General features: G+C 40.0%; 1 protein-coding gene and 1 long non-coding RNA gene across 7 annotated transcripts in view; one reads left to right on the top strand and one right to left on the bottom strand.

Moving 5' to 3' along the window:
* UIMC1 (ubiquitin interaction motif containing 1) overlaps positions 1-16,060 on the top strand; it is a 126,975-nt gene extending 110,915 nt beyond the window's left edge. For 4 of the 5 annotated variants that reach the window (XM_072824046.1, XM_072824051.1, XM_072824048.1 and 1 more), the window contains 5 exons: positions 10,256-10,334; positions 12,435-12,606; positions 13,914-13,977; positions 15,039-15,078; positions 15,613-16,060. In XM_072824046.1, the coding sequence (XP_072680147.1) occupies positions 10,256-10,334; positions 12,435-12,606; positions 13,914-13,977; positions 15,039-15,078; positions 15,613-15,823 (566 nt within the window). In that variant the 3' untranslated portion in view covers positions 15,824-16,060. Of the gene's footprint in view, positions 1-10,255; positions 10,335-12,434; positions 12,607-13,913; positions 14,067-15,038; positions 15,079-15,612 lie in introns of all 5 variants that reach the window. The other variant, XM_072824049.1, reaches the window with a different exon arrangement.
* The window catches only part of LOC140632206 (uncharacterized), a 51,373-nt gene that overhangs the window by 29,048 nt on the left and 1,802 nt on the right, over positions 1-20,523 (bottom strand). Inside the window, exon 1 of one of the 2 annotated variants that reach the window (XR_012029719.1) lies at positions 14,648-20,340. The exons of the other annotated variant lie outside the window; for it this stretch is intronic. This is a non-coding gene — a long non-coding RNA (uncharacterized lncRNA). Of the gene's footprint in view, positions 1-14,647; positions 20,341-20,523 lie in introns of those variants that run through there. 2 annotated transcript variants of the gene reach the window in all.

Here is a 20,523-nt window from a genome sequence, read left to right on the forward strand (position 1 = left end):
AAACAAAGGATTTGAGTAGACATTTCTCCAAAGAAGATACACAAATGACCAAAAGCTCATGAAGAAAATGATCAACATCATTAGTTATTAGAGAAATCCAAGTCAAAAGAACGAAATGCTTCATACCCACTAGAATGGCTATTTAAAACAAAAATAACAAATGTTGGCAAGAATGTGGAAAAATGGGGATGCCTGGGTGGCTTGGTGGTTGGCCATCTGCCTTCGTCTCAGGGTGTGATACCAGAGTCCTGGGATAAAGTCCCACATTGGGCTCCCCCAAGAAGCAGGCCCCCATGGGGAGCCTGATACTGGACTCAGTCTCAGGACTCCAGGACCATGCCCTGAGCAGAAGACAGACGCTTAACCACTGAGCCACCAGGTCCCCCAACAAATAAAATCTTAAACAAAAAAATGTGGAAAAATGGAAACCCCTCCAGTACATTTTCTGTGGGAATATAAAACGTTGCAGCCATTGTCAGGGTAAAAAGGAATGAATTACTGATAATATGCTACAAAATAGATGAACCTTGGACATATGTTAAGTGAAAGAAGCCAGTCACAAAAGACCAAACATGGTATGATTCCATTTATATAACAGGCCCAGAATGGTCAAACCCTCAGAGACAGAAGTAGATCAGTGGTTGCCTAGGGCTGGAGGTTAGCAGAGAAATGGAGAATGACTGCTAATGGGAACAGGTTTCTTCAGTTAACAAAAATACTATAAAATTGATAGTAGTGATAGTTGCACAACTATGAATATACTAAAAACTATTGAATTATACTTTAGGTTAGTGAATTACATAATATGTAAATCACAGCTCAATAAAGTTGTATGAAAACAAAAAAAAATGGTGACACCAGAGTCAGGATGAATACCAGAGGTTTGAGGATAGCAGAAGAGACATAAAATAGACTCTCCCAGAGGGGAGAGTAGAAGAATAAATTGACTATGAAAACATATGATGACTGCTGGGCAGTACTGAGGGACCACTAGAGGTCTACAGCCTTAAATACTGTGAGCCCAGTCAGCATTGTTGTGTTGCTTAGGTGAGGACCGTAATAAATAGCTAGAAGATTGAATTTAACCAATACTGGGTTTTGCCAGGGAGTACAATAGAATTTAGAAATATTCAAGGGACTTGTTATATGATAACCGTGAAATCTAAGTTCACTAAGAAGTGAGACCATGACAGGATAATGGACAATGGAAAGGGGATAGTCTGGAATTAGATGTCCCAGTGGGGCTGAAGGATTATTGGAGTTAGGACATTAGAGGACTGAGTTGGAAAAGATAGGTGGTGGTGATCAGAGAATGGTACATCTGAAAATGAGATCTCAGAAGCGGCACAGTTACTACTGACAGGCACAACCAGGGTTGAAGAACCAGAGAACACAGAAAATGAATTGGCTGTTTCCTTACTTCTGCCAAGGATGGTACGTAACTGGTACCACTTGAGATGCAAGGGGCAGGTTAATTCATTACGTACAACGGATTGTCTTGGGCATTAGGCCTACTTCTCTCTCAGAATCCCACTTAAGAAAGGCTGAGATGATACGATCCATGGGAGTTGATGGCCAAAAGGTCAAGGAACTGAGAGGACAGCGCACTGGACAGATCACACCCTAGGTTGAACCTACGAAAACTGCAACTTCATCTGCTTCAGTCTAATATGTAGATATTAAAGTCACCAAGAATGATGGCAGGAGTGGTGAAGAGATAAGACAGTAAGTGGTATGTTAAAACTTTTAGCGAATGGCCAGGAAGTGGGGTGGCTGGTGAGGGGCAGGTGACCAGGAGGATAGCAGATGACTACTTCAGGGGTAGGGTAGCAGGGCTAGCACAATGGTTTGTGTTTCAAACTAGGTTTTTCTAGTAGTCTGGAAACAAATGAGAGGCTATTTACCCCATCTCCAGGTCAGCAGTACTGTGGTATAAGGAAGAAGAAACCGCCTGTCCTTAAGAAGCTACAAAGAGGGGGATCCCTGGGTGGTTCAGCAGTTTGGCGCCTGCCTTTGGCCCAGGGCACGATCCTGGAGTCCCGGGATCGAGTCCCACGTCCGGCTCCCGGCATGGACCCTGCTTCTCCCTCCTCCTGTGTCTCTGCCTCTCTTTCTCTCTCTCTCAGCTCTCTCTCTCTCTCTCTCTCTCTCTCTCATAAATAATAAATAAATAATTCTGAAAGAAAGAAAGAGAAAGAAAGAAAGAAAGAAAGAAAGAAAGAAAGAAAGAAAGAAAGAAAGAAGAAAGAAAGAAAGATACTACAAAGAGAACAAGATCTTCCGAGGACAACCATCTTTCAACGGGAGTAAAGAGGATGATGGAAGCTTTCACATAGGAGGCTGAAAACATCAGGGGTTTTATTGATCACTGACACGAGTTCCAAGGGGAAAAGTCATTTTGAGAGTAGGAGGGAAGATCAAGTCAGCTTACAGAAGTCCCCCCACATGACAGTCATGTGGGGATGAGAATCTAGGTGATGAGAGATGTCATGGGAGGCTTGGGATTCTCATGGTGTCTAAAGTAAACAGACCTAAGGCATGATAGGATTAGTCCCTGGTTATCTCTTAAAGGAGCAGTGCTAGCCAAAGGAGGTGTCCACATGACACAAATGTTCTTTATCTGTGGGGTCAGATATGGTAGCCAGTGACTATTGAGTACTTGAAATGTGACACACAAAAAAATGAAAAAAAAAATATCAGTGAACTATGGGACTATTTTAAGTGGCCTAATACACAGGCAGCTACGGTCCCTGTAGAGGGCAAGGGACAAAAAATTTTTGAGGAATTAATGACTGAAAAAATTCCAAACTTGACAAAGCCTATAAACCTGTAGATCCAAGTAGTTCTAGGAAGCACAGGCACAAGAAACATCATCAGAAATTTTAAAAAGCGCATCATACTCAAATTGCTTAAAACCAGAGATAGAGAAAAAAACCTTAAAACCATCCAGAGGAAAAAAGACATGTTACGTGCAGATGGGAAAAACAGGAATTAATCAGATTTCTTGGTAGCGACAATACACGCAAGAAGACCGTCAGGCAGAATTTTCTTAAATTCTGAAAGAAAATGGTTATCAACCGGGATGCCTGGGTGGCTCAGTGGTTGGGCGTCTGCCTTTGGCTCAGGGCGTGATCCTGTGGTCCCAGGATCAAGTCCCACATCGGGCTCCCTGCAAGGAGCCTGCTTCTGTCTCTGCCTGTGTCTCTGTCTCTCTCTGTGTCTCTCATGAATAAATTAATAAAATCTTAAAAAAAAAAAAAAGAAAGAAAGAACATGGTTATCAACCTAAATTTCTATACCCAGGGAAATCTTTCAAAAATGAGGGCTACTAAATATAATAAAGTATCTCGGATTAGATCCAAGAATATAAAAATTAAAGGGGGTAGTAGTGGAAAAACTGGTGAAATCTGAATGAAGAATGGAGCTTAGTTACTAGTTGTACCAAAGGGGTGCCTGGTTGGCTCACGGTTGGGTGACTGACTCTTGGTCTCAGTTCAGGTCTTGATCTCAAGGTCATGGGTTCAAGCCCACATTGGACTCTGTGCTGGGCATGGAGCCTACTTTAAAAAAATATATTTATGTGGCAATGCTAATGTTTCAGTTCCAACAAACATACCATGGTTACATGAGATGTTAACATTAGGAGAAAGGGAGTGAACGTTACAAAGAAATCTCTATACTACTTTTCTGACACCTTTACAAATCTAAATTATTCCAAACTCAAAATGTTATTAAAATTTTATTTTTTTAGGGACATCCCTGGGTGGCTCAGTGGTTTAGTGCCTGCCTTTGGCCTAGGGCATGATCCTGGAGTCCAGGGATGAAGTCCCGCATCAGGCTCCTTGCATGGAGCCTGCTTCTCTCTCTGCCTCTCTCTCTCTGTGTGTGTCTCTCATGAATAAATAAATTAAATCTTAAAAAAAAAATTAATTAATTAAATCTTTAAAAAATTTATTTTCATGAGAGAGACACACAGAGAGAGAGGTAGAGACACAGGCAGAGGGAGAAGCCGACTCTATGCAGGGAGCCCCATGTGGGACTCGATCCCGGGACTCCAGGACCACGCCCTGGACCGAAGGCAGGCGCTAAACCACTGAGCCACTCAGGGATCCCTGTTATTAAAAATTTAAAAGATGAAACAGACTTTTCAGATATACTAACACTGAAAGAATTCATCACCAGAGACCTACTCACAAGAAATGTTGAAAGTCCTTGAGGCAACAGGAACACTGCAATGGGCTGGATTGTGTCATCATGCCTCATGGGACTGAGTAGCTAAATTTTACATTTATTTAATTCTGATTAGGATTCGAATTTAAATAACTACATGTCTCAAAAAATGGTAGATAGGGACGCCTGAGTGGCTCAGTGTTTGGGTGCCTGCCTTTAGCTCAGGAGGTGATCCCAGAGACCCAGAATTGAGTCCCACATCGGGCTCCCTGCATGGAGCCTGCTTCTACCTCTTCCTGTGTCTCTCTTTCTCTCTCTGTGTCTCATGAATAAATAAATCAAATCTTTTAAAAAGGAAAAGGAAATGGTAGATAATTCTAATGATGGCCTTTATGTTGGGACTAGTGTTTTGGGGGAGGCTGATAACAATGAGACAGGCACCACGCAGGTGGAACAAGCCTTCGGTTCTACCTCTAACTTCCCACTTATGAAATGGTAGGCGGAGGATGGTTGGTCTTAGCAGGACCATACGCAATTCTGTGGCTTCCTATTTTTTCTACTGAGGTGGTTTTGAGTTTGTGGGTGACCGAGTCGACTGTCATTCTATCAAATCTCTTCTTTGTGTGTATAATTTCTACTCTCCTCAAGGAGCCATCATCTCTAATGTTTACAATTCTAGGCTGCATGTTTTTATTTTTTAAAGAGTTTGTTTATTTGGAGGAGAGAGAGAGTGGGCATGCACATGGGGACCTGGGAAGGACAGAAGGAGAGGGACAGGACAGGCAGAGTCCCTGCTGAGCAGGGAGCCAGACTTGGGGCTCGATCTCATCAGGCCCCTGAGATTATGACATGAGCCCAAGGCAGATACTTAAAGGACTGAGCCACCCAGACACCCCACATATCTTTAGTTTTGATTGCTTATCTTCTTTGATTTGGAAACAGTATAGAAACAAAAGTTTACTCAGTATTGATAATTGTTCTGTAAGGCTTTGTTTGTTTACTTGACCATTCTGTTTGTACAAATTAGTATGAGAACTAAAGATTAAGACCTAACATAAATTATAGATAAGGTGGTAGGCACTGGTTCTAAGAGTAGTCCTAAAGCTTTGGATAAAACTAAGAAATCTGGAATATAATGGGAATTATATAATAACAACAGATGTTTGCTGAGGGCTTTTTGTGGGCTAGAGACTATTACAATTTATTTGGGTTATTTATTCTTTACAAAAACCAATGAGGGTAGATGCTCTTCTCTCATTTTGTAGATAAGTCAGCTGATACTCAGGTTAAGTAACTTGCCCAAGGCAAACACAGCTAGTGTTTGCTAGTAGAACCCCAACTAGTAGAATCCCAACTTGGACAACTCTAAAGTCAGTGCACTTTATTCTGCTAGGTGTTGCTGCTGCTTTTTTATATTAATAGTGCTAAGCCCAGTCACAAGCACAGCTCCTTAGGATGTTTTCCATCCAGTGTTACATAAAGGCCTAAGTTAATGGTTTTAGGTTTATATGTGGCCCTCTCAGCTTTCAGTGATATCTCTCCTTTCTATTCTATCCCTCCTACCTGGTAGTTGTCCTCAGACTCCCTTGTTCCTTTTGAAATCTTTGGCAGTTGTTACCAGTAGTTAGGTTTTGGACTTAAGTTTCATATTGAAATTTCTTCTGCAGCTATTTGAAACAGCGGTTTTCAGCCCTCAAAAACTCTAGTGTGTAGCAGGCTCCTTTAAAGCAACATATACCTTCATGCTCCTTGGTAGGGACGATAGGTTTCAAAGGGAAAATGTAGCTGTAGGGTCCAGTCCAGTTCACTCTCTGATCATAACACTTTTTTTTTTATCATAACACTTAATAAAAGAATTAGCATATAGTTTTTAGCCATCTGCCAAATCTCTACCCTCAAATTCTTTTCCACTTGCCCACTCATTTACCATTTTCTTTTCTCATTCTTTATCCTCTTATTTTCCAGGAAAGGCAGCCTGCTCTTGTAAAACAACATATGCTGCTTTATTTTATTTTTTATGATTTTATTTTTAAGTAATCTCTGTATACAACCGAGATTAAGAGTTGCATGCTCTATCGACTAAGGTAGCCAGGTTTCTCAACATATGCTTTTGTAAAATTAGATTTGTGTTGTGTTCCTGGTGCCACGTTTCTTTGTTGTTGCTGTTGTTTTAGCTTTCTGATCTTAATCAGGTTATTTATTATTTCATCAGCTATAAAATACAGATAATCATATGCCTTGTGGTAAAAGATTAGAAATTATGTTTATAAAGTCACTGGCACAGAAAATGCCCTCATAAAACAAGAGCTTTTTTGAATCCATTGCTGTGATTTAATTTGGCAAATATTTATTAGCATCTTATCAATTCTGTACTCTGCTGAGGATGCTGAAGAAACAAAACCCAGAATCTCTGAATTCAGAAAGTTACATGGTATAGAAGGAAGACTGACATATAAATAAGTAACAACAGAAATCTGCTATGTGCAATAGAGGCATATATATATATAAGTGCTAGAAGCAATTAATTCTTTTTCTAGCCTTGCTTTTGTGGAGTGCTTTCCAAGTATTTCTTTTTGGAAAAATACTTGGTAGTCAAGATGGACAAATGGAAAGAGAGGGAGAAAAACAACCCTTAAAGGTTTCTGTAATCTGTGAGGTGCTATTCTTTTGAGAATTGATTTCAGTGAGACACTTGATAAGATCTCTCATAAAGTCCTTCTACATAAGATGGAGAAATGTGGACTGGCTGTTAGAATAGGAGGTGGATTTGAAGGTGGTTATACAACTATGTCCAGGATGTTTTTCTCCTACAATACTTTCTTTTTATTTATAAATCTCTGGGTTGGAAAGAACCTTGGAAATAGATAATGTACTTTAATTTGTACCTAAGACCGCTCTATAATCTGGTCTCTTTTTTTCTTTTTTAATTTTTAATTTGACAGTATAGAAAAGTATATAGTGCAAAAAGTATGCCTCTGTCCTGTTGGATTCCCCAAGAGTCCCTGTCATCTTCCCCAGAGACAAACACTATTTATATATTGTTGCTTGTGAGGGGTAAGGGGGGGAGGAGTTGTGTGTGTATATGATCTTGTTTTATCATGCATATCTTTTAAAACCTTGTGTTAATAATTACTTGAGTGTATATACTTTCTCCCTTAGTAACTTGTAAGCTCCTTGAGAGCAAGGACCCTATCACATGATTTCTTGTATATCCTCCAAATCACTTGCACATTGAAGATTCTCAATAAATATTTGCTTGATTAAGTAGTTAAAGGAAATTTGGATGACAGCGAAGAAGATGGTCATATCTAGTAAAATGCCACAGGTTTCTGTCCTTGGCTTTATCATTTATTATAATGATAATAATTTTCCTCAGTGACTTGGATGAAGATGTAGAAAGCATTCATGTCATAAATGCAAATGACACAAAGCTGGAAAAGAGAGCTGATAACATCAGATGACAGAATCAAGACTGCAGATGATCTCAACAAATTAGAATGTTCAGCTGAAAAGAACAGGGATAAATATAAAGTCTTGAGTTTAAGGGGGGAAAATTAACCAACAACTTAGTTACCCAAGTATAGAATTAGGAGACTTGTCTTGATAATATTTTATTTGAAGATAATTTGGGAGGGTAGGGGATAGATCTTTTTTTAAAAATATTTGTTTGTTTGTTTGTTTATTTATTTATTTATGATAGAGAGAGAGAGAGAGAGAAAGAGGGAGAAGAAGGCTACACGCCAGGAGCCTGACACAGGATTCGATCCTGGGACTCCAGGATCGTGCCTCGGGCCAAAGCAGGCACCAAACCACTGAGCCATCCAGGGATCCCTAGGGGATGGATCTTAATTGCCTTTAAGATCAATTTAAGATTGTCAGGAAAGCAAATACAGCGTTGGCTGAATTAGAATATGAGTCTTGGGGTTAGTTTGTGGTTCTTGTGTTCTCTTTAATGGTCAGACTGCTTGTTAAGTGGTCCATTTTGGGGTTCCACACATGTAGAGAGAGACTGACAAATTGGGGTGTATGTAAAGGAGATCAACTAGGAATATAAAACTTGGGTATAGGAAATCAGGCTGATCTATCCTGGGTTCTACCACTTAACCAATTGTGATAGCTTAGCAAAGTCAATTTCCCTGAGTTTGTTTCTATACTTTAAAGTAGGGTAAATAAATAAATAAATAAATAAATAAATAAATAAATAAAGTAGGGCAGAATATAATACCAATTTTGAGGATGGTTATGAGGATTAGAATTAACCTAGGCAATCAAAAGTTTCTTCAGTTTGAACACCAATAAAAAATAAATTTATTATTAAAAAAAAAAGTTTCTTCAGTCATTAGAGATTAGATTAATGTCTAGATATAGTCCCTGCTTTGAAGGAGGTTCATTTCAGTGGGGCAGACAACTAAGTAAATCCAAGATTGTAATCTAGCTTGTTCAGCATTCAGAGAGCTGATTTATGGAAAAGCAGGTAAACTTACTCATATAGCTCCCAGTAAATAAAGATTGAGTTGGATTGTTATGTAGCAATAGAATGAGTTTTTCCCTAGGAGAAAGTGAATTCCCCTCAGTGAATGGATATAATCAAGTTGTGGATATATGATTACTTACTGAAGATGCTATAGAAGGCATTTTTTTATGAGTAGGTTGGACTAGAAAGGTAGGCAAACTATGGACAGCTGACCAAATCTAGCCAGATATCTGTTTTTGTCAAGTTTATTGGAACATACCACACCCAGTTATTTGTGTGTTGTCTGTGGCTGCCTTCCTACTACAGTGTAGAGTTAAGTAGTGTGACAGATCATATGGCCTGCCAAGTCTGAAGTATTTACTGTTTGGCCCTTTACAGAAAAAGTTGACTCCTGGACTAGATCAATGCTTCACAACCCAAATTATTTTGTGAACTGATAACCTTCCTAAATTCTCTGGCATGGGGATTTCAAGTCGAGAGGGAAGAAGGCAAGATTTGAAGTGAGATGGTTATAGTTTTTCTTGTTACTGCAAGGAATGAAGAATAGAGAACAGTTGATTAACCTCCATGATCTCTTAAGAGACCATGACTTTATAAACAGATGCCTTTTGATGTGAGACAAAGTGTTGGTATGCCACCTGGGCTAAAGTTGTTTATGCCACTGGAACTGGGAGGTGGTCCTAGTGTAGTGTGAAAAACTGCTTGTGTTAACCATTGTGTACTCGTTTCCTCTCATAATTGGAACACTTTCTAGAGTAAAGATTGGAGCTATTATGGGTACTCAGATAGATGTAGCTATTGTTACTGTATATCATAGGACACCTCATTGGAATGTGTCACACCAGACAGAATTTTGATTGGAAAAGTGTAAAGGGATTGGGTGCTGCTAGTTGGGGTGCTATGCAAAACCTTATGTGGACTAGAATTTTTTTTATTAAAAAATATTTTTAAAAGAGTCTATTTATTTTAGAGAGAGAGAGCACGTAAGCATGAGCAGAGGAGCGGGCCGGGCAAAGAGGGAGGGACAAGCAGACTCTGCGCTGAGCACGGAGCCCTTTTGGCTCCATGTCACAACCCTGAGATCATGACCTGAGCTGAAACCAAGAGTCAGACACTTGACTGGGCCACCCAGGCGCCCCTAGACTAGATCTTTAAATCTCTTGGCAAATAGATAAAAAGATCTCATTAGGGGATAAAAAGATCCCACAGCCCATCTTGTGGCTGGCAGTTTTAGTGCATACATTACAGGTGTTATTCTCTTTGCTAGAAAGGCAGAGGTTTCCCACACACTCCACTTTTTCCAGTGGAATAGGATTTTAAACTTTGCTTCTTCCCATACATTTTGTCTTTTATATTCAGAGTCTACTACCAACTAATAGTTTTATTTCTTTCCCTTCCTTAATTCCTTCCTCCCTCCCTCACCCTCCTCTCTCTTCCTTCCCCCCCCTCCCTCCCTTCTTTCCTCTCTCCCTCCTTCCCTTTGTCTTCCCCCCCATCCTCCCTCTCTCCCTCCCTCCCTTCCTTCCTTTCTTCCTCCTTTTCTTCCTGGCTCTCTCTCTCTCTCTCTTCCCCCTCACCTTCCCTTTCTTTCCCTCCTCCTTTTGTTGAAAGTGTTGACTCGGAGACAAAAAGAGGCCAAGAGCAAGAGTGACAGTGGGACAGCTGCCCAGACTTCCCTAGACATTGACAAGTAAGTAAGTATGCTGTGTTGTCAGAGCACTTTTAACATAGTATTGTTTGGACTAAATAAAAAGATCTATTCCTCTCTTACCCTGGGTTTCTTTGGCCTTCCAATCACTTCATTACTTTGGTGTCTGAAGTTATTTTTCTTATTCCCAGTTTATGTCAGTGCAGGTAGCCTCTGTATTTTTTTTAATTACCCTAAAAAAGTCTTGCCACTAATTCCATTTGCTCTTAGCTTTCTGTTTTCTTTGAATTTGTGTATTTATGTTTGGTACTTTTGGGAAGTGGTGAGCTATTTTGCAATGTAATGGTACAGAAGTTTAGTTGCAAAAGGTTCGACAGTATAGTGACTTCCTTGGGTTGTGAGTTGCAGCTTGACTAAGAAAGTACATTCTAAGGAGTAGTTCAGTATAAGTGATACCTCCTGAAAGTAAAGACATTACCAGCAATACATTAAAGCAGTTAGTCATTAGGCAGAAATGTCTATCTTTGAAATATAGATTTTAGACCTGAAATTGCAAGTCTGCTTTCCCTAATCCAGTTGAGCAGAGCTGATCATTTGTTCCCTTTGGATTCTTGTCATATCGACATTCCTCTAGGATTGTATTCATCCCACCATATTGCAGTAATTTTTTTTTCCTTTTTGATATTTCTGTCTCGCTGGGTAGGCTGTGAATTATTTGAAGGCAGATATTTGCCTTCATTCATGTTTATATCCTCAGCGTCTAATAAAATGCGTTTGAGACAGCAGTAACAGTAATAGCTGTTTGTCGAACACCTAATGTTATGTGCTACTGTGCTAAGTGTTTGATTTACTTAGTAACTCTCACAATAGCTGATAAGATACTTTTTTAAAAATAGATAACCAGTTATTTATAATTTCCCTTCAAATTCTTTAAGATCGTGGCCAGAATTGGCAAAGACTACCTGACTCAAAAACCTAGGCTCCTTCCATAGTGCTGCTGTCTCTCAGCAGAGAGGATTAATATATGGTTTTTGTATTAATTCATAAATCTTGTTTTTTATTGTTTTTTTTTAATTCATAAATTTTGAAAAGTACACTCGTCTAGCTTTTCTCATTAGGCAGTTTTGTTCTGTTTTCAAAGACCCCCAGAGAAAGTTTTCCTTAGAGCTAATTCAGCTCTCTCTTGCTGTGTAGTAACTGAATAGTTATGGCCAGAAGGAGAAGTCTAAAGTAGCAAGCTTTGGAAAGTTGTCTTTAGCTTCTTAAAACTAAGATGATCTTAAGAGTCAAGCAGATCTGACTTCTGATAATTATTAGCTATAGGACTTTAGGAGAATAGTACCTTCTCAATAGGGCCATTAATTGAGAAAATGTGTTTAAAAGGGCTTTGTACCAGTTCTTTTTTTTTTTTTTTTTTTGTACCAGTTCTTTTTACAGAGAAAATACTTAATGAATGTTCATTTTCTTCCTTTGTCCCCAGTGTTTCCATTTTCACTGATGCTCAATAAACCTTACTTCAAGGACACAGTTTCCTCTCTTTATACAGATTCTGCTGTTATAAAAAAGATAAAAATAACTATGTATATGAAGTTATGCAAAAGTCTCTGGCAAAACCACATGGTTTTGGTAACTTCCTAGTTGATGTTGCAGGTTGTAGAATTAAGGAAGTCAGCATACAGACTTGATTTACTAATCAGACAAGTTCATCCACCCTGGTAAAAATGTCATCTTGATTTAATGCTCTTGGTGTTCCTTTTTCTGTCTAAATTTTAACTTCCCTTTGAAAAAACTATTACACTTAATTTCAAAAGAGTTTGACAGAATATTTTATGTCTGAAGAGCAATCACCATTGTTTGAGATAGTTAGAAGAGCTGAGTTCATTACCATCTCACTGCTGCAACAGCAGGGTACAGAGAAACAGTCAGGGAAAACCGCTAATCACTCAGTCCTTTTGATTAGCATCGGGTTAGTTTTATTGGTGATCCTGCTGAGTGAATCTGCATTGGTTGACATGTCTTTTCCACAGAATAACGTAGAAACACAGTTGACAGGATAACATAAAAACACAATTTGAGACATATACAGGAGCCCAGGGGCAAAAGCAAATCTTAAAACTGCTCTTTTTTCTTTTGATTGGCTAGGAATGAGAAGTGTTATCTCTGTAAATCCCTGGTCCCATTCAGAGAGTACCAGAGTCATGTAGAGTCCTGTCTCCAGCTTGCCAGGGGTGACCAAGGAGCTGGACCTGAAGAGAGTGGGAAGTTATGCTCAGCTATAGAGGAAAAGCAACAGCATCAGCTGAGGAACCCAAAGGTATGTATGGAATGTTTTAGGAAATTCTCCAAAGTTCTTTCATATGCTTTTTTTTCTTCCTCCTTCCTTTTTTGCCTATCTAGAAATAAGATTTCATTTTAAAATTATATTTTCTTTTAATTAAAAGAAAATAAATGCTCACTGTAGGAAACATAGAAGTTAAAAAAAAAGTATAAAAAAAGTATAAAGAATTGGGAAGTTATCACCCATAATTCAGCTACTCAGAGATAACTTTTAGTATTTTGGCCTATTTTCTTTTTTCCCTATGCATTTTTAATGTAGTTGAGAACGTGTGTGTGTGTGTGTGTGTGTGTGTGTGTGTGTGTGTGTTGGTATAAACATTGTAGCATAAACACATTCCTAGGTTTATTTTCAAACTATTTTTAAAACTTACTCTTAATGTTTGTATTGCACAGAAGTCACTAAACCATTCTTATATTATTGGACATTCACATTCTTTCCAATTCTCTTTATTATAAGATTGTATTTGAACATTAATCTGTGTACCACTATTTCTTAGAATAGATTTCCTGAAGTGCAACTCATAGGGGAATACATATAAACATTTTGAAATCTGTTGAAACATACCACCAAATTCCTTTCTAGAAAGGATATCCAATCATATCCTCACTGCCAGGAACATATTTGAGATCAACTCTGTTTAGTACCTGTGTGTTTGGTCTTAGGAAGCTGTGAGATTTGGCCCCTGGGCACTGGGAAGATGAATGTGCTTTCTGGGCTTTGCAATTAGAGATCAGAAAGAGCAAGTGTTGGTTTAGAGATCAAAAATAAAGCAGCAGCTCCATATTGCTTACTGACAGCAATCACTGCACACGAAGGTAGAAAAGCCATTATCTGTCATGACAGAAGAAAGGGACCCCTGTACGAATGGGGTGATTTCGAGGTAGTGATTTGGAGTTGGGGCTTATAGATAAGTGCCTGTATCATAGAGCCAGTTTATTCTTCTGGCATCACTACCTCTAGAAGCTACCTTGAAACTGTTATTTTCTATTTTAAATCTCTCCAAATCCATCATAAGTCAAAGGCTACTGTTCTTTAATATAATCTTAGTGGGATAATTTGCCTTGACTCTGGTTACCCATTCTTGGTATGAAGATAAATTCTGTTCATCATCACAGTTTGTGTTTTTACATGTATACCCTCATTTGTTAGAAAGCATAAGACTTTCCCAGATCTATGTCCTACATTTCTTCTCTCCTGGAGACAGATGTGATCTGGGCTAAGGAAGTTATATTTTAGATTCTCTGTCGTGAGATAATCCTTTCATCTGTTTTTCTCTGTCATAGGAAAAAAACCACAGTGAAGGCCGACTCCTCAGTCTCTTGGAGCAGTCTGAACACAAGACTGCAGGTGAAGACCCCAGGACCAGTTTCGTGAGCTTATGTCGAAGGCCTTCTAATGAAAATAATGACTGCCAACTCACTGTTTGTTGGAGTTATGTGGGTGTACATTTGACCCATTGGCCAGACTTTGAGACTCAGTCTAGGTTATATCTCCCTAAAGATGATGAGGACATACCCTGTCTTACTCATCCTGTGTTTCATTTCAGGCTTTATAGAGCCTGAACTTTCAGAACTTCCTGTAAAGGGGGAATTTTTTTTCCAAATCACAGGGGAATGACATAAACCCTGAGTATCTTATAAGGGAACAGGCTTAAAAACCAGACATGCAGACATTTCTTCCTCCTCCTAATGCTTTGTGCATCATTGGTTACTTTTAGTTTAGTGTCCCAACCTACACTCCTGGGAGATTGTAGAAAGTAACTCTGTTTCTCTGTGCCTAGTATTTAGGAAGCAGTAGAGTGGATTGGTTAGCAGCATTGCATAAAGTTAAAATAATACTGACTTCATAGATTTTAAGAATTATATATAGTAAAGTTCCAAACATATTCCCTGGCATAAATAGGCTCTTGATAAATGTTAGGTGCTATTATTACTGTTGTTATTAGTTGCTGTTGTTAAAATTCACTAGATACAGATGGAAGAGGAGCTTTTACTTACGCCTGGTGAGATTTGCTTACCTTCTAGTTCTGATAGTTCATTGCCACTAAGCAAATCTGTTTTGCCTTCTGATGACTATAAAAAGGCAGCCTCTCCCTGCTGCCTCTAGACCAGCATGTTGCAAATCTCTGCAGGTGGCAGATTTCCCTTGGCAGCTCCTTGTTCCGCAAGTCCAGATTTGAAGTAGATTATTCAGAGGTTGTTCATTCAGAAGTGTTCACCTTATACTTTTGACACAACTGAGCCTGTTAGATGCTAATGCTCACATTTTATGGGGATGGGGATCTGAGCTACCTGTATAAGACTGATGAAAAAACAGCACCCAGAACACAGGAAGCATATGAGCAGAGAGAAGTGGTATGATTACAACACTGTTAACAACATTATTTTTTTTTCTCTCTCTTCTTACAGATGCAGAAATAAAGACCAAGTCTTCAGAAACAGGCTTCAGGTGAATTAGGGCATACGTTGAAGTATGGCTGTCAGCAGTTCTAGAAAAGTACAGACCAGGTCCTGGGTTCTGTGTATAGTGGATATTAAGCTAGAAATCACCACGGAACTGTGTGACTTCTCTTATGATACCCCACCCCCAAATATATCTGGGCTAAGAATTGGATGGCTAGTTCAGTTTCATGGTGTTAAAACAGGCAGAATCAGAGTTGTGACTTATTCTTGCCTCCTAACCCTGGTTTTCCAACCTAGATTTCAAGATGTTTGGGAATTTGGCAAAAAAATAATTTTAAAAAAGTTTGGGAATTTGGGTATGAATTCTCATTCTCTCACTATCTGTTGTGTGGCTTTGGGTATATAATTTACCCAATGTCCTTATCTTTGAAAGGGGAATGATAGTGCTCATCTGGTTGGATTATTACAAAGATTATATAAAATAATGATGTGTAAAAGCCCTTGTACAATGCATGACACAAAACTTAGTGCTTTTTAGTAGGTGTATCCTGAATTCTGGATTTTTCCCCCTTCTCTCTAGGATGCCCTCACCAGGGATGGAAGAGGCAGGCTGCAGCAAAGAGATGCAGAGTTCCCTTGCACATCTCGACTTAAATGAGTCTCCCATCAAGTCTTTTGTTTCCATTTCAGAAGCCACAGATTGCTTAGTGGACTTTAAAAAGCAACTTAACGTTCGGCAAGGTAGTCGGACACGGACCAAAGCAGGCAGAGGAAGAAGGAGAAAACCCTGAATTTCTAGGGTCCAGACACCGACAAAACCATTAGCAATAGGGGTGGGCCGTGTCATTAAGTCTTAGTGGCTTCTGTTTCATTGTTGAACAAGTTTTTTGGCCCTGCAGTTTTCACCACCAGCACCAACTCAGCATTCTTGTTTTGATGTTTTCTATAAGCTATACAGACAATTGTGTATAGTATTCTGTTTTATAACAGTCTGGATTCACTTATAGTTAAAAGAAAATTTAAATATATTTATGTTTGTATGAAATCTTATTTCAATAAGATGGAGATCTTCCCTTTTTTCCTCTGTGTTGCAGGGCTTGGGATGGGAATATTTAAATTGTGGAGCCAGTTCTGAGACTCCTAAATTACATGTTTCCTAATTAATTCCATTACTGTTTTTTGACATACTGCCTATATTCATTGAGTGTATAGTGCACAATTCTGAGCACTGCATGGTTACTCCCTTGACCTTTTCTGATATCATTGTGGAAGGTGCCAAGACATCAAATCCTGCTTCTTATTTTACTATCCCTACCATTCAGCGACCTGTCACTTCATCTTGCTGCCTCACATAGTTAAGAGTTCTCAGCTGGAGCATAGGACCTTTGAGGGATATCTCTGGCCATTCTTACAAGGAGTTTGTAAGTGAATGCTCTTATTATTTCCTATGCAATTATTTTTCCTCCTAGATTAACCAGTGGCAATACCAAGCATATTCATCTATTAAAACCAAGATTAGTTCTTTGCTGTCAAAGGTCATAGGAGCAATAGGAAATAACTTCTATTTCAGTATATTTGTAGAGGAGTGCACATTCTTGACCACATTGCCCAGGAGCTTTCAGTGTAGAACAGAGATGTGGTCTGTCTGCAGCGTACTTACAGACTCCAAAGATGAGAGGATGTCAAATGGCAGAAGCAACTACCTGAGGGAGATGACCAAACAGGATTCTAAGAAAGCTAGCGTTGGCTCAAGATGATTTGAAGATATAATAAAAGACTGTGGGAGGTGGCTACTGAGCACGAAAGGATCCTGGGACAGGATAAATAGGGGCACCACTCAGACTAACTTCTGATTCATCAAGTTCAAAGTTACCTTTTTCTTGATTATAAGATGAAAATGAGGTGTGTGTTAGACTTGGGGGTTCAGAGATAGCTAGGGTGGAAGGTACAGCATAAGCTTTTAAGGTACTGTTTCTTACCTATGCCATTGCACACAAGCTCTTTGAGTTAAAAGAAGGCAGAATGGCAGGCACACTATTTCTTCCATGTTTTGGTGCTGGATGGCACTGACCTTTTGACCAGCATCACGTAAATAACAGGTATTATTTTTTGAGGAACTACTGTGGTTTAGATAATGTATGTACCTTCATTTAATCCTCACAGCAACTCTGTGAGGTAGGTAGTATCCTCCCTAATTTTCAGGTGAGGAAACAAAGGCTCAGAGGAATAAATAAAGCCACTTTTTTGTCCATGGCAGTGAGATCACAGTGCTCCTCATATTCAGTCCTAAAGAAAATGCTTTGACTCTAGTGTTTTCCTTCTAACAAAAAGTAGTTTATTAGTTCTGTCCCATCAACTTAATTCTCACTAATCTCTCTCATTAAATGGCAATTTATTGGAGGTAGAACATTATAAATGGGATAGTATGTTTATCTCTGCCTGAAGAGGAAAAAAAGGGGAAAGGCTGATTCTAGAAAGCTAATTTTTTAGCTTAAAATTGCACAGTCTCCCTAGAACATGTGTCAGTGGCAAATTGTTGGAGGAGAGTATGGGTCAACAGCACCAGGACCAATAGGCTTTCTTGTTAGCTAGTGGGGAGTCAGGGGGAAACAGCTTTCTCCAGTGCCCTCTGCTGCCCTACCCCTTTGCCCCCTCCTCCCACTCCAGTGTCCCTATCTTTGGTAAAGGCTGCTTGTTGGCTTTTTGTTTTATTCTCCATGTGTCAGTGGTCCTGTAGGAGAGGCATTAGTGAGACAAGTCAGTGGAAAGAGTATCACATCAGACTGAATCTGACCCCTGCTTCTGATACAGGTTAACCCCTCTGAGACTTAGTTTCCTTGTCCATAAAATGGGAAAATCATACTTAACGGGGTTCTAAGATAATGGGTATAAATTCACAGTATCTGTCTCATGAAGAAGATGAATAAGTGGCAGCAGTTATTAATGTGATGCCAGTTTTGTATGTCATAAGTTGTGTTAGGGTGAGAGATGATAAAGCCAGAGAGGGATGGGATGCAGATGCAAGAGGAGACGGTTCATGTAGTGAGCGCTTAACTTCGTTAGCTTCATCAACTACTAGCCTTCCACAACAAGCTTGAGTCCTTGGGAATTTAGAGCTCACCTACAACCCCTAGGTTTTGGGTTGTTTTGTTTTTGTTTCTTCTGAAAGATGGCGAGCAGATGATCTGCTGGTATTACCAACTCTTGTTGGAGAGCTGGAAGTCTCCATGAACTTCATAAGCTATTACCATAAATTGGGAAAGAGGAGTTATTTGTGTTAGGCATTGTGGTTGTGAAATTTCCTTTCATCCTTACAACAGCCCTCTAGCAGAGGCTGTGCCTTGCCCATTTCCCCTGGGCACTCACCATTCTATTACATACTCACAATGTCCTATTGCAAGAACTTTCCACTCGCTGCCTTAGCATGTCTCTAGACTTGTGTGTGGCACAGGCTGGGAAAGCTAGGACTTAAGCCCCTGAGGCAGTCCTCAGCTAGTGAAAAATGGAAGTTGGAGGATAAATACTTGAGCCTCATTCCCCACTAGAGTTCCCAGAGTTCCTCTGTGGGATTGAGCCTCTGTAGCTCCCAGCAGCAACTTAATTATGGTATGTGTTCTGTTGGTTTCCTTTTATTCCTACCTCATTTCCAGCTCTGTTGTCAGTGGTTTCTGGATCAGGGCTGGGACTAGGGTGAGGGACCCTCACCACATAAGGGCAGAGTTGGCACTTATGTGATGGTATGAGGGCCTTTTTACATTTTGTAGATAGGCATTCATAAGCATCACCCTAATTCTAGCCTGGCTGGGATGGCTTCCCAGTTAAGGTATTTGCACTCAAATTAGGTCTGCCTCTGGGGAAACCCAAACTAAGGCAAATCCTATGGAGAAATTAGTCTCCGTGTTTTATCCTTGGAAAACTGAGGCCCAGAGAATTGAAGAGATTTACCTAATGTCATACAGCTGGTAAATGGGATGGGATTTGAACCCAGGTCTGCCTGACACTAGAGCTGATGCTCTCTGTACTTCACTACACTACCTCCTGCATCTCACTTGAGTGCCAAAACTCAACGGAAATTTTAAGTTTGGATGGACTCATTCTCACCTGTGAGGCAGAATAGCTTTAGCCTTAAGTTGATTTAGTAGATAGAAATTGGGCTGAGGGGAAGGCAGTAAGTGGGTGGTAGTACCATTGGGAAGATAGAAGAATATATAAACCCAGAGTGGAAAGGCTGCTAAAGCCATATGCACCAGGAAGGAAGAGGTTACTTATTTCCTCTCAGTTTCTAAAGCCCTGGACTGGGGCACCTGGGTGGCTCAGTGGCTGAGCATCTGCCTTCAGCTCAGGTCGTGATCCCGGGGTCCTGGGATCGAGTCCCATATCAAGCTCCTTCCAGGGAGCCTGCTTCTCCCTCTACCTATGTCTCTGTGCCTCTCTCTCTCTCTCTCTTTCTCTCGTTCTCTCTCACCAATAAATAAAATCTTAAAAAAAAAAAAAAAAAAGCCCTGGACTATTAAAGTTATAGCTCTTTGATTTAACAAAAATTAACTGATATCTATTACATGTTAGGTCTAAATCCTGGGCCCTGGAGCTCAAAGGATGAGAAAAAGAAACATTCTCTGGAAGCACAGTACAGCGGGAAAAGACAAACATAAACAGAGGATTTTTTTTCTTTCTTTTTTTAAGTAGGCTCCATACCCAGCATGAAGTCTAACTTGGGGCTTGAACTCATAGCCCTGAGATCAAGACCTGAACTGAGATCAAGAGTTGGATGCTCAACTGAGCTATCCACGTGCCTCTAAACAGATGATTTTAATATACTTGTCAATGAAATGATATAAGCCCATCTGAGACACTGGGATCAATAGACCACACTCAGCTGGGGTCAGGGCTAAGAGGAGCTCATCAGGAAAGGCTCCACAGCATTGGTAGGGACTGAAATATACTTTAGAGGATAAGGAAAAATTAGGTGAAAAGGCTAGACAGGGCAAAGGGGGAGGTTATTCCAGATAGATCAGCATGAATAAAGACTAAACAAGAAGCAGCTTGATGGGTGTAGGAGATCTGCAAGGCACACCTGGCATAAAAGGATGTGGGGGGGGGGGGGACAGTGGGGAACTTATAAGCCTGTGTGCTTGGCTCCTGGGCACTATCTGCTGTGAGAAGCAAGCCTGTGAACAGCTGAGTAGGGAGAGCCTGGCACCTAGCCCAACACTGGCTGCAACCCACCTTACTCTGACCTGACCACCAATTCTCATTCCTTAGTTCCTTCTGGACAGCTGGAGATTGGTACTAAGGGGCTATGAGGGAGGCTTGTTAGGAGGTGTCCTTCTTGTTGGTCAGTGGCCAGTGTCCCTATCTTTGGTAAGGGACAAGGGTAAGTTCTCTGAAGAGAACTGTTGGCCACTGCTATGCCTCTGCTACAGCCAGGGCTGTCACAGGTGCTTACAGATCTCAGGCCCAAGGCATTTCTACCCTCCACAGGCCCAGACAC

The sequence above is a fragment of the Canis lupus genome, chromosome 4 (genome assembly GCF_048164855.1).
Source record: "Canis lupus baileyi chromosome 4, mCanLup2.hap1, whole genome shotgun sequence".
Classification (NCBI taxonomy): Eukaryota; Metazoa; Chordata; class Mammalia; order Carnivora; family Canidae; genus Canis; species Canis lupus.